General features: G+C 49.9%; 1 protein-coding gene across 1 annotated transcript; it reads right to left on the bottom strand.

The window, feature by feature from the left end:
• Positions 1-333: 333 nt before the first annotated feature.
• ivns1abpa (influenza virus NS1A binding protein a) lies at positions 334-13,325 on the bottom strand. Its single transcript, XM_047052050.1, has 15 exons — positions 13,165-13,325; positions 7,898-8,190; positions 7,562-7,696; positions 7,075-7,244; positions 6,875-6,950; positions 6,481-6,654; positions 5,866-5,991; positions 4,140-4,247; positions 3,868-4,006; positions 3,365-3,589; positions 2,889-3,010; positions 2,455-2,581; positions 2,222-2,353; positions 1,798-1,971; positions 334-1,585 (listed from the first exon to the last, which is right to left on the bottom strand). The coding sequence occupies exons 3-15, from the start codon at positions 7,670-7,672 to the stop codon at positions 1,326-1,328; spliced, it is 1,944 nt and encodes a 647-aa protein (XP_046908006.1). The 5' UTR covers positions 7,673-7,696; positions 7,898-8,190; positions 13,165-13,325; the 3' UTR covers positions 334-1,325.
• Between the last annotated feature and the right edge of the window lie 1,124 nt (positions 13,326-14,449).

Here is a 14,449-nt window from a genome sequence, read left to right as displayed (position 1 = left end):
ACAGAGCAGAGAGGAGCTGGTGGAACTAGGACTGGGCAGGGCTAACAGAGTCAGGTGGCTAAGCAGTTAGGGAATCAGGCTAGTAATCAGAAGGTTGCCAATTCGATTCCCGGTCGTGTCAATTGACGTTGTGTCCTTGGGCAAGGCACTTCACCCTACTTGCCTTGGGGGGAATGTCCCTGTACTTACTGTAAGTCGCTCTGGCTAAATGACTACATGTAACTGTCCTGGTTCTCAGGTTGATCTCAGGCTAGTGGTCGTCCTACTCTTTAGGTTCTCTCTCAAACACCAAGCCTAATCACTCACTGGAAGAGAAAGCCAGAAAAGGGGAAATTTCAGGTTGAAATGGTTTATTAGTTAAGAAATGTGACCTTACAAATGTGATACAGAATTGATCCCACGTGATCATGTTAACTCCACACCCCCACCCCACCCCTGAGAACTAAATGTCAATTATTATTATAATTCTTTTGTTTTGTTTTTTTATTTTTACACCCAGCACAAGAAAAAAAGAAAAGAAAAAGCTATTCAGTAAACATCATCTACCTTAAGTAGTCCAAACTGCAGTAACAAAAGATTTGGTTAGCAGAAGCACGGTTGTGCGTGTGAGCACTAAAAATGCGATACTAAAACTGGCACAGTTTCATTTCATGACTTCACTGACATGTGCGTTCCATACCTTTTGTCTATTGGTAAATCTGCAGTGTATAAAAATATAAAAAAGGCCATCATTAAAGATTCGAAAAGCAATCCAGCTTTAGTTGAAATGACACGGTAGCCATGAGGCAATCTCCTGCTGAGTAACCCTTCAAACAGATAGTTTAAATGTGTGAGCCAAAAAAGAAAAAAAACTTTCAAAAGAATCATTCTGAATCACTTTCTTAATCAATTCAACCAAACGTTTTCCAGTATCTCGCAGATCCAGGCCGTTCGGTCCTGAATTATTTTAGGTCAGTAGCCTTTATCGAAAACCCTCGAAACCCATAAAAAAAAAACGAAAACAACAAAGCCGTTAATGTGTATTAAATGTTGGCATTCTTAAGACAAAATGAGGAAAACAAACAATATATACAGCACAAAAGAAATATCGTATGCAATATGCAAAGGCGTCAAGTTGCTTTCGGCAACCCTCCCTCCCCCCCCCCCCCTCCCAAAATAAGCCAGTCTTCACTGAAGACCCCTCAAGATGCCCAAATCAATACCCTTACGCCCTCCCACCCACCCCTGCTCACGCACAGAACATCACAAAACACGATTACGTCACTAAGCCTGTTAGTTTGGGAAAGGTGCCCCTGTAACTCTCCCTCCCTCCCCCCCTCTCCCCCTCAGGCGGAGGGGCAAAGCGCCTCAGCCAGGCTGCTCCACTCGTCCGCCTCGGGGTCGTACACCTCCACAGTGTTCAGGAAGTCGTTCCCGTCGAAGCCTCCTACGGCGCAGATCACATCTCCCAGCACGGCCACGCCCGCGTTGCTGCGCGGCGACGTCATGCTTCCCAGCATCCTCCACTCGTTCCTGGCGGGGTCGTACACCTCCACGCAGCGCAGCGCGTGAGAGCCGTCGAAGCCGCCCACCACAAACAGTTTGCCTGCCAGTGAAAAGAGAAGAGATGGTATGAGAACAATGTGTACTTCCAGGCTGCATGTTTCCCCACAGTAGAAGAACAGGGATCAGACAGAACCTGAACTCTGATGTATATAGTCACGTAGCCTGAAGACTGTGAACCATAATGTCCACCCCCCTCCCCACCCCCCTCCCCACCCCCCCTCCCCACCCCCCCGTTCCAGTCGGGGCTCCTACCTGCGTAGACAGCCACCCCTGCCCCCCTGCGCGCCACGTTCATGGGGGCGATGAGGGTCCAGGTGTTGTTCTCAGGGTTGTAGCGCTCCACCGTGTTCAGGCAGTTCCACGACTCCGCCCCTCCGATCACATACATGAAACCTTCCAGCTCGCACACCGCCGCCTGGTGCCGCCCTGGAGAACGAAACAAATGCACACACGGGTGTCAGTTCTGGACGAAAAGACGGCTTCACGGAGACACAGAAAGAGAAACGCAGAGGAGAAAGACAGAGGAGAGACACGGAGAGAGGAGAGACACAGGAGAGAGAGGCAGAGAGGAGAGACACAGGAGAGAGAGGCAGAGAGGAGAGACACGGAGAGAGGCAGAGAGAGAGGCAGAGAGGAGAGACACAGGAGAGGCAGAATGAGAGGCAGAGAGACGTACTGATGTTGAGGGGGGCACAGTTGTTCCAGGTCTTGCTCACGGGGTCGAAGGCGTCACAGTTCTTCAGACCCTTCTGCCCGCAGGGGTCAGATCCTCCAACAACAAACAACTTGTTGTTCAAGGCACAGACACCTGGGCAGAAAGAGAAGAGCCATTCACAGACAGCTCACACCTTCCACAGCCAGCCAATCGGCAGTTTACGCATTCACCCATTGGCCAAATGTTTTCCTTACCTGCGTTGCAGCGATTGGTCCTGAGCTCTGGCACTTGAGCCCACTCGTCGGCGTGCGGATCGTACGTCTCCCCGCAGCTCAGCTCGTCAGAGTGGCCGTTAGAGCCGCCCATCACGTAGAGCTGACCCTATCAGAGGAGAGGAAGGGGGCGGGCCCAGTTATTATCCAGCCGGAAGGGCGACAGGCGGAAGACAGGATGGGCGACAGGCGGAAGACAGGATGGGCGACAGGCAGAAGACAGGATGGGCGACAAGCAGAAGACAGGACGGGCGACAGGCGGAAGACAGGATGGGCGACAGGCAGAAGACAGGATGGGCGACAAGCAGAAGACAGGACGGGCGACAGGCGGAAGACAGGATGGGTGACAGGCAGAAGACAGGAAGGGCGACAGGCAGAAGACAGGAAGGGCGACAGGCAGGTTGTGGGTGAGGTACCATGAGCACGGCCATCTGGAAGCGAGCCCTGGGAGTCCTCATGGGGGCTATGAAGGTCCAGCGGTCCTCTTTGGGGTCGTAACACTCCACAGTCCTCAGACACTCCTCCCGGTTGTACCCTCCTGGGGAGAGGACAGACAGGGGAGGGCTTCAGAGACACATCACACCCTACATGGACACTAGGGGTGGGAATCTTTTGCTACCTCACAATTTGATTGTTAGGGTCATGATTGATTAAAAATCGATTCACGATTTTTGGGAGATTTTGTGAAAATAATCACCACCCCAAGAATCGAATTGTGAGGTATATATAAAAAAAATATATATATATAATTTGTGAATCGATCTGAATCACTAGCAGACTGATTAGTGATTCAAATGTGAATACATTTCCCCCCCCCACCCCTAATGGACAGGCACAGTCAACAGCCAGGAGCTGAGCAGTAACAGGAGGAGGAGGAGAAGAAGGGGCTCACCTGCGGCTACAAGCCGTCCGTGCAGAGCGGCGGTGCCCAGGCCGGAGCGAGCGTAGTGCATGGGAGAGAGAGGGCGCTCCTCCTCCTCCTCAGGCTGGCCCTCGAAGCTCAGGCTCTTCAGGAGGCAGGGCGTGGCCGACGGGGACGTCTGGGGGCTGCTGCGGCCGTGTAGGAAGATCACGCTCAGCACTCCGTCCAGCACGGCCAGGCACAGGTAGGTGCAGCCTGGGGGAGCAACAGGTGGAGGTGAGTCCCGCTCTGCTCCAGTTACCAGCACTAAACTGTTCTGGAGGTTATCGGAGAGTTTTGTTTACTAGGGCGCCTAGTCAACAATCGACAAGCCGTTGAGATGGAGTTCGATTAGACACACACACACGTGTACCCTGTAGAGAGGTCAGCAAGACCACACAGAGTCAACATCTTGCCACATCTGAAGATTAATTCAATCACATCAGACAAACCTAATCATCCCTTGTAACATCCTCACACACACACAGACTTACTGGTGGTCTTCTCTGAGGCGATGTACTTCCACTCTCTGAAGCAGCGGGGCTGGCGAGGGGTGTTGGGTGACTGGCTGTCGGAGGAGCTGCAGCTCAGCTGTCTCTGGGTCTCTGCTCTGCTCTCTCTGGGAGGGTTCTTCTGCAAGAGCACAGATACAGATACAGACTGCTGCAGGGAAGGGCTCCAACACACAAACCCTTCACCCCCCCCCCCCCCCCCCCTTGGGTGAAACGTGCAGCAGACTAGCAGAGCAGAGCGCGGTCCTGGTTACCTGCACAAACTGGAGGTGGTCCTCCTCCCCAGCGAACACCTCCGTCTGCCCCTCCATCAGGCTCCCGTCCAGCAGCTTGTGGTCAGCAGAGTAGTACAGCGTTTGCACCTGCAACACACACAGGGACACAACAACCATGTGGCTGTCTCCATGGCAACAACAAAGCAGAGCCCCGGCAACACGGTGGGTGGGTAGGTGGAGGGAGGGGGGGCGGTCTTCTGATGTCTTTGACAGGTTTTTTGTACACACACACACAAAAACACTGAAATGAGGCGCGGTACACTGAAGGGGTCAAGGTAGAAGCTGCCGTGTGCACTTCCATACGCCGCCTCCCCCCCTTCCCTCCCTCTCTCCCATCCTGTCTGGAAAAGGAGCAGGGGGGGGGGGGGGGGAGCGGGGGAGGAGTGGGGGCGGGGGGAGGAGACGACTGCAGCAGCAGCAACAGCAGCAGCATCTGAAACGTCTTCAGGAGAGAGGGAGGCGGAGGAAGGGGAGGGCTCTTCTGTCTCACCGCCGCTGCCGATTGGATGTCACCTTCAAACCTCTGGAAGGGGATTGGCTGCAGCAATACATAAGAGTTTTCAAAACGCAAGGAACGAGTAACTGTTGGAATGAGCTAATCAAGTTTGAAAACACAAAAAGTTTTGTGATAAGGGACATGCAGGACTGTTAAGAGGAGGAGAATCCTGCAAGAAACAGCTCAAGGTTCTCTTCACAACAGACTATTTGGGATAAAAAATTAAAAAAAACGTATTTTCCCATTACATTGCGTGGCCGTTAAACGATGGAGGAATCCAGTGTATTTTCCAACGAATGAGAGAGTCGTGTTGAAAAGCCCATCTGTGCTTCACTGAGGTGTGCTTTGATGGAGCTATACTGAGCATGTGATATAAGAATGAGTTATGAGTGAAACAGCCACACTGTATAAATCACCGTGTATCAATACATGGTTCTGGAGGGTTTCCAGTATTTGCATTCCGTTCATGTGTACCAGGAACAGATTTGAGGGGTGTCTATGTGAATTTTAACACGTAAAAGTGCGTGTGTGTGTCACTGACAGATGGGAGCTTCGTTTCAATGTTGTTTTGGGCGAGAGAGGGGGGCTTCATTCCTCCCTCTCTCGCCCCTCTTTTCTCTCTCTCTCTCTTTACCCTGGTGGTTCAGTCTTGGTTCTTCAGTTTCGTCTCCTGCTGCTGCTAATTAACCTAAAGGAGAAATAAATCAACGGGGAGGAACAGTTGTTAGTACCGGAGGGCTGGTCCATCACACACACACACGAACGAGAGAAAGGCATCAGTGAAGCAGCAAAAAAGAGGAGGAGGAGGGTGGGAGGGGGGGCAAGACCTCTAAAGCCGGCCTCTGACTGACAAGAGGAAGGACCAATGCCACCGGGTGGGTGGAGCCATCATCAACCATGCACCCAATCATAGAAGAGGGGGGGGGGGGGGAGGGGAGACGGGCGGACGGACAGCAAAACAGGAAACTGGTCACGTCTCCTCGTGTCTTTCTGCTCACCTCTAGCTCGCAGTGTGGCCAGGGACAGTGTCTACTGCGTAACTTAACGAGAAAGAAAACAAACAGTCCTAGAACGTGGTGACTCGTCTCCACAGCCTCCTACACGGAGCAAACCTCTCAATCTCAGAGGGAAGGAAAGAGACAGGGAGGAGTGTTGAGGTGGTGTGCGGGGGGAGGGGAGGGGGAGAGGAGGTGGAGCAGCGGTACTGACCTCCTCCATCAGCCTGTCCAGGTGGTCGCCGTTCTCCGACAGGCTGCGCTGAACCCAGCTGAGCACTTTGGAGTACAGCTTGCCGTTGCTCGGCAGGGCCAGGTTGTCTTCCAGCATTACTTCTAACTGGAAACACACACGACCCACAGGGAGTGGGGGTTAAAAAACAACCGAGCTAGGATGGGCCGTCCACAACCACAAATTTGTGGTTGAGGACAGACTGTAGGAGCAGCTAGACGCAGCAGAGAAGAAAAAAAAACGATTTCACATCCAAGTCAAAAACACCAATCATATGTGATTTATCAACACTACCAGCTAAATAACCCCCCCCCCCCCTCCCCCCGTGTAGGGAATTAAGCCTTTGGTTTAATGCAGCAAAGCTGTGGACATCTAAAAGGTGATCTTTGACCCCAAATACGTTGTCAGGGGATTTACGGGAGCGTCTAAATGAAGCACAAGTCTCCCCTAACCTTAACCCTAATCTACGAAAGTCGAGCAGCTAAAATTACAATCTGTTACTCAAGCAGCAGACTGAGCCCGTGCTGAGGATTTTTCATGTCGAGCCAGGTGACAGCTAGTGACAGTTGGAAGTGGACCAAGGGAAGGGGGGCTCACTTTGAGGCGGGGGAGTTTTAGGAAATCCTCCTGCTCGGAAACTTCCAGAAGGTGTTCCTGGATGTAGGCGTCCACCTTGGCCAGGACGCGCCCGTCTCCCATGCAGCTGGCGAAGTTGCGGAAGGAGATGGCGCTCTGGGAATCCATCTTGGTGAGCAGGTAGTCGCCACAGATCTGGCCGACCAGACGGGATGAACGTTAGGAGGTTTTGACAACGTCAAGAAGAAGTTACGGAGCTTTAACCTTTTACCACTCTTAACCTTGTACGAAGCCTTTTCAGGTCTGACCCGGCGCCACTTTAGGCCGGTACAAGCTTAGAGCAGGTTTGTCTTTAATTAAAGGTCTTGGTTTTGATTTAAAGTTGATTCAAGGTTTTAGGGCGAGGTCGTCCTACCTGTTTGACACGCTCCATCTTGAACCTTTTGGCCGCAGAGTAGACCTCCTTAACCAACTCCTTGTCTGCCTTCAACCTAAAAAAACACAGCGACACCCAACGAGAATGACAACGCGATCTGACACAGCTCACCGGTGTGCCTGAGGGGTCAGAGGGTAGGAGGGGGGGGTGAAAGGTCACGGGGGGGTGGGGCTACTCACTGGGCAGTGTAGGCGTAGTTGAGCAGGACCTCCACAGCCTCGGGGTCCAGGTCCTCGAAGGTGACGTGGGACACCCCGTGGGGCTCGATGTCGCTGTTGAACACCTCAAACAGGTAGGGGCTGCAGCACGCCAGCACGGCACGGTGAGCCATCAGCTCGTGGCCGCACACCTGCGACACAGGACGGGGGGCAAAGGTCAAGCTAGAGGCGCCTCGGGGGAAGGTTCTAGGGAGGCCTTTCTATGGATCTACGAAATCAAATGGCAGTGCGCATATGATAAGACGGGAAGGGCGCTGCACGCTTGGCGTAGGGATACGCTGTTGGCGCGAGATACGGGACTACTTCTGGTACAACAGATAGACGTTGGACATTCTCTGGTCTGAGTTTGAGCGGGGGAGGGTGGAAGGGGGAGGGAGGGAGGGTGGAAGGAGAAGGGAGGGTGGAAGGAGGAGGGAGGGAGGGTGGAAGAGGGAGGGAGGGTGTTCACCTGCAGTCTGACGTCACAGAACTGTCCACTCTTTCTCAGGGCGTTCATCTTGGCCACAGTGGAGTCCAGGAAAGTCTCGTCCTCGAAGATCAGAAAACCGTTGGGAATCATTTTCGCAGAATTTGGAAGAAAAACCTGTAGGGATGAAGGACAAAATTAAATCACATTTAAATAAAAGATTACCAGTCCCAACGAGGTATTCGTCAAAGAAGCAGAGTGATATTTCCCAACAGCTGTTTTCATCAATTAATAATCACGACGAAGGATTTAGATTAAGTGCATGTGCATTGTGTGAGTGCATATATAATCTACCCCATGCATTAGTGATGGCCTTACCGAATGGTGTATGACGTAAATCCGGAGAGAGCTACTGGTGACAGTAGAGCAGGAACCGAAGGAAGAGACAGAGAGAGGCTGACAGATTACAAGGGAACTCAAGTCCTCTTCACCAGCTGAGGGAGGAGGGGGGGGGGAGTCGGAAGCAATGCCAGGCAACCAGACGGGTGACAACGGAGGGGGGAGGGCAGTCGCACCGATGCAAACTATCAGGCTTGAAGCGACCAATCAAGTCCTCGGGATCCCTATGGCTATAGAGTCAAACTTTTTCTGTGTTGGTCGTGCATTATAACCTGGAGAAGAAGAGAAAGAGAAAATTAAGTCATTTCAGTTTAAATTTAAAAAAAGGAAGCAAAACAAGAAATATCAAGCTAATATTAGTATAGTATTTTTAAACTGGTAGGAGGCCCATCAGTCTAACTGATATCACGTCACAGTCACCCGTTACTAAAATAGTCGCTCGCGTTAAACCTCCCTTCCCCTCCCTCCCGTTCCATTTCATGCTGGATTTTTCCGGTCTTTTCCGGGGTCTTCCGGCCCTTTAGTTTGGTAACTGACCTAAAGCCCAGCCCACCACCTTAGTTTCCCCACCTACAGCCACGTGTGACCCAGCCCCACCAAGGACTGCCTAATCCGGCTCAATCCTCTCCTCTCCCCAGCCGTAGAGGCAAACTCAATTGCTCAGGGCCGTCAACCAATCACAGCTGACCAGGAACAGGCCACACTTACAGAGATAATCTGTGAATTCCTCCACAGTAGCCTGTCTAGCTAGGAAGTTTTAGGAGGAAGAAAAAAAGATATTGTCACGCTGGCTATGCTAACCCCCGATCTCTCTCCTCTGGTCAGGTCACTCTCACTAGGGTACCAGGAAGGGTAGGGCAGGGAGTAATAAATCAGAGGGATTCCAACCGTTTGATTGCTCTTCCCACACGTAGAGGGGGAGGTAAGGAGGAGAGAAACCGTAACAGCTGCATCAGTCTGAAATCCAATCCACATGCCATTTGCAACGAGTTCTTAAGAAATCTGGCAGGTGTGTTTGTGTGTGTGTGTGTGTGTGTGTGTGTGTGTGTGTGTTGGGACAGGCGCCTGAGATTCTAATTCATTACACAGAGTTGCCAACATTATTTTTCTAGTGTGCACGCAATGCACATGGAGCGGTAACAAGTGGTTTATCAAAAGTGTCTCATCTGAAACTTGAGTGTGTGAGAGAGATAGAGAGAGAGAGTAATGAGTGACTAAGAGGCCTCGATTGCCATGTCATGGAGGAATTAAAACGGAATAACAACCTTCATTCCTCCCTGGAGTGTGTGGCATGGGAGACTGATGCCGTCCAACCGCCACGCACACAAGGGGAATATAGTCAGAGCGTGTGTGGGGTGATAAATGAAGTCTTATTCTGTTGTGGTGAGGCAAGATGCAGCCAGCAAAACTCCTACTAGCTAATCTCGAACCACAGAGATAAATCCGAGCAGTAAATGTTTAGATGCATCCATCTCTTCTCTTCTACACTAGCTGGGCCCTCAACCAAAATGCTTTTCCCAGTAACTCACATTAAAATATGCTTGACACAATGTACGTGTTAAACGATGGCCCCTATATCAGCTTTCTGACTTGCAATCGCAGGCCGATTTGTCCCACTTGTAACCACTATGGGCTGTAGTGAGGGGATGTCCTTGTGAAAAGACAGACTGGTTTTTGTCGCAGCTGGAAATAACGACCGTCTCCATCCAATCAGGGACTGCAGCTGTTGAATGTGAGACGCACGCAAAATCTTTTCAACCCAAGGACAAGTATGAAGGACTCTTGTATGAGGACTTTTATTTTTTTTTATCTCTAGGACACCTTGTCTAGCCGGTTAAAAATAAATAAAAAGTAACCAGCATCAAACTGAGAGAGCGTACGCTTTTGTGGGCCTGCGAGCGTTAGAAGGGAAACGCAACTGCTATTTCAGTTTCTAGTGCACACCCCTTAGGGGCGCTTGATTTTCCAAACAAATCAATAGCTCCAGTCATGACAACAGTACCATACATCTAAACCAGCCTGGAAATCATATAGCAGACGACCCCAGAAGCTTAACCAGGCGTGGTTAAGAGAATAAGCACAGGCAGATTCTGCTGCCTGCTCTGTACGTCTGACAAAAAGTACAAAAAGTAAATGACTAAATGACTATATGTACCAATAGGGAAATGTCCAATCGCGTGCAAGTATTACACAAGATCATGAGAAATACACGGAGAGAAACAGAGGTAGAAGGAAAAGAACATGTGCGGTAGGTGGGTGGGGAGGGATGGTCTGGGCGATGCCGAACTCTTTAATTAAGGGAAATACGGGGGAAAAATGCATTGCATAGAGATGGAAAATAACTGCTATGTCACATGACTTCACAGAGGCGTGTCACACGTTGAAAACTGAACAATCTGTGTGTGTGTGTGGTGTGTGTGTTTGCACGCAGCTACGCCGGCAGAACTGGCTGCTAACGACAGCATGTGCGGGTGGGTGCTACTGGCACTTGCTAGAAATAGCTGAATAAAAAGACCTTATTGTGTTTCCTGTGTGCACAGCACTGCGTGGAACCTTCGGCTGCTACGACCATCCATTTGCAGATGTTAGCTGGCCTCGTTTTGTTGACGTTTTACGTAACATTTAAAAGGGACGCTTCCCACTGAACGCTTCACTGGCTAGCACCTTCTTTAAGTTGGCTCTCCTCCTCCGCTCCGGGGCTCCACTTAGAATGTTCCCCTCCCCCTACACCCCCCTCTCCTCCCCCTACACCCCCCTCCCCTCCCCCTACACCCCCCTCTCCTCCCCCCCCGTCCCATCTTACTTCTCCTCCTACTTCCTCCTTCTCCTCCCCCGCTCCAGGGCTTCACTTAGCCTCATCCCCCTGCACCCCCCTCTCTACTCCTCCGCCCCCACTCATCCCTCTCTACTCCTCCACCCCCACCACACTCCCCTCCCCCTAACCCCCCCCCCCCCCTCCCCCCCTTCCCCCACCCACACCTCCACTGCCCTTCCCCCACCCCTCTACTATCCACAGGTCTTTTCTATTCCCGTCACTCAGACTCCCTCTGGCCAGACCTGACTGAATTCAGACTGCATGCCAACTGATCCATGATGGGACTGAATTAAAGTAATGTCTTTAGTAAGTTGCACACCTTCAGATGTAGGGAATTGATTAACATTTGAAAAAGACACTTAACTTCCCCTCGTGATAAACGATAAACTCTCTCCCTGAGATTAAAGGTTAACAGAATAGTAATCATGCAATTTTAAGACGACTGACTTTCTCTACCCCCCCCCCCCCCCCCCCCCCCCCCCTTCCAATAGTGGTGAGCTGAGATTTGACAACTCTCCAGATTGACAAGGGAGCTGTGTATAGACAAGAAACAGACTGGGGGAAAAGGAACTAGTATTTCTGCAAACATCAACATCCAAGTGTCCGTAAATCACATGGCACAAAGACCAATAGAGGAAGTCACACCAAATACAGTGAGGAAATGCGAGTGAAAATATTAATAATAATAATTCGAATTAGACAGACAAGAAGGGATACACTTTTTTTTTTTTTTTTGGAGAAAGCCAGACATGGAAAGAGAGCAGAGAGAAAGATCCATCAAAATGGATTACTTTCGTTTCAACGCGTCATCCCTTTTCTATGTGACTGGTCAAACACAATGATGATAAACCGGTCTGTTCCACAGCGGCATGGTGAAATGAGGCCGCGATGGGCTCTGTAGTGCAATGTACTCATTAATGCCGCGGGCCATACGTTCCGAATGCCTTTTGTACGAAATACAAAGTGGTGAGGGAATTTCCATACATTTTGATGCAAGAAGCTACCTGTTGTATGACATGATAATTAAGAACCAAAACTGCGCAACAAGGACGATAAATATCGGCGCTCATTAAGAATCAGGATGTGGGGTTTGAATCCACGGTGGATTATACACCTATCGTTCCTTGCAAGGCAGTGACAAAGCGGGCCCGTAGATTATAACAGTGGAAATGGCCGAATCACAATGAGTCCTCCTCGCTGAATCAGTCTAGTTGCACCTGACACCCAAAGTATCAGAAGCTTCGATGCTGACGGCCGAACAAGCGGATTTCCCCCCCCCCCCCCCCCCCTTAGTCTCAACGTGTTAAATGACCGTGGAGGTACTGATGCGGGGGCCGGCGGCCAGGGGAAGGAACCGTGAACCACATGGAGGTGACATTCTAAAGCCCTTGGCGCAAACATCTGACAAGCTGTTTATTTTATAAAGATTAGTCATGTTTTATGGTTAAATGTTTTATGGTTAAATGTTGTCTGGGTTATATAGCTAGCAGGCAACTGTTATGCGAGTTAAAAAGGAAGTGTGATACTGAATTGAGGATATCAATGAACACTGGGTACATTTAGGTGGTGGGGAGGTAACGCCAAGGTTGAAACTCGGGGATGTGGGATAGTGTAACATGGAGAGCAAACTACAAGGAGATAAAGACACAATCTCAAGCATTTGTTCCGTTCCTTGGCTTATCTACCGAAACAACTATCGTTTTAAGCTCACCACATTACAGAAGTGCCATTTGCCAGCGCCAGCCAGTCCTGAGCCCACGGCACGGGCTAATGTCTGCACTGTATTCCCCAAGTAGGTCAGCTGCTAGGAGAACGCCAAACTGCTTAGGTCGACCGACATTGCAATGACAGTTCAAAAAACACACAATGAAGCAATGTGGCGCGCTAACTCAGTTAGCCGCTACTGTTCAACCCGCTTTAAATGAGCTGGACCACGCGCTTAGCTGGCGGGCTAAACAGCCATTAGTAAGACCTCGTTTTTTAAGTGTCTAGTACCTGCCTGTGTACTGCAGACTTTTGTCTTTCGTGTCGTTGACCCAGCTTGTATATCGTGGCAGTACGTGCATCCGCGACACCCTAGCCGTTACCGTAACTAGCTAACGCTATGTGGCAATGAATACGGACATGTCATTCCTCGTGCAATCGTTGCATACACTTCATTCAGCTACGCCCCGTTACTACTGTTGCTCGAAAGCTATCTAGTTAGCATACAATTTCCAGAACAGGTGACAATCTTAAGAAAAGGCAACTCTGATTAAGTGTCAAAGTATATTGCCAAGTATAAATATAAATACATACCAAAAACATTTGTCGATGCTTACGCCATGAAACACCACATCAACCCATATGTCTGTTACGTAGCGCGCCACAATCCTTCCCTCATCTTAACGTTTAGTACACATTGTTCAGAATACTAGTCAAAAACTCTTACCTGGGGTTTTTGACAACAGGTGGTATTAGACATATTTGATGTAAATTCAGAGTTGTGGGTGTGGGAACGGCGAACTGCGACGCGATTAACACGGTTCGGTTTCTTTCTCCTCGCAAGTGTCCTCGGTACTCACGAACGTGTACTAGCAAGTGACGAGGCTTCAGCAGCGCGTGCTCAACAAAAGCGTTCACGCAGCCAGTGACGTATGTAGGTCGGTCTGCGCCGGTCTAAAGGCGGGGTTAGCTCTACTGCTGACATGGTAGGTCACTTTCAGAAGCAGTTTTAGCGATTGTAGTAGACTATCTCTGCTTTTTATTGTTCAGTATTTTCTCTCATATTAGCAGAATTCTACTTTAGTGCTGATGGCCTATTCTAGGGACGTTTTGTTTTCACACCAAGTTAGAAAATGAGTCATCCTCAATTTGGAATATTGTCAAGATGAGACCATGAATGTGAAGCCTATAACTCAAATGTAGGCCGTACAAGACGTGTTCATTTTAGGGCTCAAAGTAACTGACATACTTCACCTTCATATAAGTAGCTTGAGGGTCTCTTCTCGTAAAGAAAGAACATCCTTGTTCAGCTTTGCTCACCACTAATTTGACGTCACCTCGGAGGCCCTTATATCCCTGACTGAGACAGCTTACTACTACCTCAGTGAAACGCTAATTAGATAAATGGATCAGAATCACTACCGTGCCACAGATAATGTACTCCACGTGGGCTAGAGCCCAGCCTGTAGCTTCATATTAGAAACCTCTAGAACGTTCCGGAATGTTTTTGTGGTTTGGTGTTTGTAGTGACACGGTGGCTCAGTGCAAGAAGGCAACTAGGTCCTGGGTTCAATTCCTGACCTTTTCAGGTCAGCATCTATCTCAGAAGATATAATGGGCCAGACATTTATTGAGCAAAACTGTACATTTGTAAGTTTCATAGATAGTCGTATGTGGCACGAGTGCTCACAATCTCCCTTACTCACCGTTCAATCTCTTTATCTAACTTATGCCCCCCCCCCCCCACCTCCCCTTCGCCATCACAAAAGGTTCGCAGGTCTTGGTCAGATGTGTCCTGACAAGGACGGTATGACAGCGCTGACCCTGGCACAGTGGCAGGTAGTGACAAACACATTGGAATCCGTCACCACTGAGGAAGACAAAGTCCTCTAGCAAACCCTGTACAGTATACAAGGAAGCCCCTTTGGACATTTGCATGTTTGAAGGAAGTCTTAACAAATTTCTACCCTCAGATATCTTCCACAGTTTCTCCCGTTTTCCCTCAATGATGC

The sequence above is a fragment of the Hypomesus transpacificus genome, unplaced genomic scaffold, assembly GCF_021917145.1.
Source record: "Hypomesus transpacificus isolate Combined female unplaced genomic scaffold, fHypTra1 scaffold_195, whole genome shotgun sequence".
Classification (NCBI taxonomy): Eukaryota; Metazoa; Chordata; class Actinopteri; order Osmeriformes; family Osmeridae; genus Hypomesus; species Hypomesus transpacificus.
The sequence above is the reverse complement of the archived record's forward strand: the minus strand, read 5'-3'. Positions and strand labels throughout refer to the sequence as shown.

Bases quoted from the DNA above. Each gene is read 5' to 3' on its own strand.
- ivns1abpa (XM_047052050.1), bottom strand. From the start codon at position 7,672: ATGATTCCCAACGGTTTTCTGATCTTCGAGGACGAGACTTTCCTGGAC. The intron at 5,992-6,480 runs GTGAGCCCCCCT...GTGTGTTTCCAG, and splicing joins TAAAACTCCCCCGCCTCAAA to TTAGAAGTAATGCTGGAAGA. The intron at 4,248-5,865 runs GTCAGTACCGCT...TGTGTGTTGCAG, and splicing joins TGGACAGGCTGATGGAGGAG to GTGCAAACGCTGTACTACTC.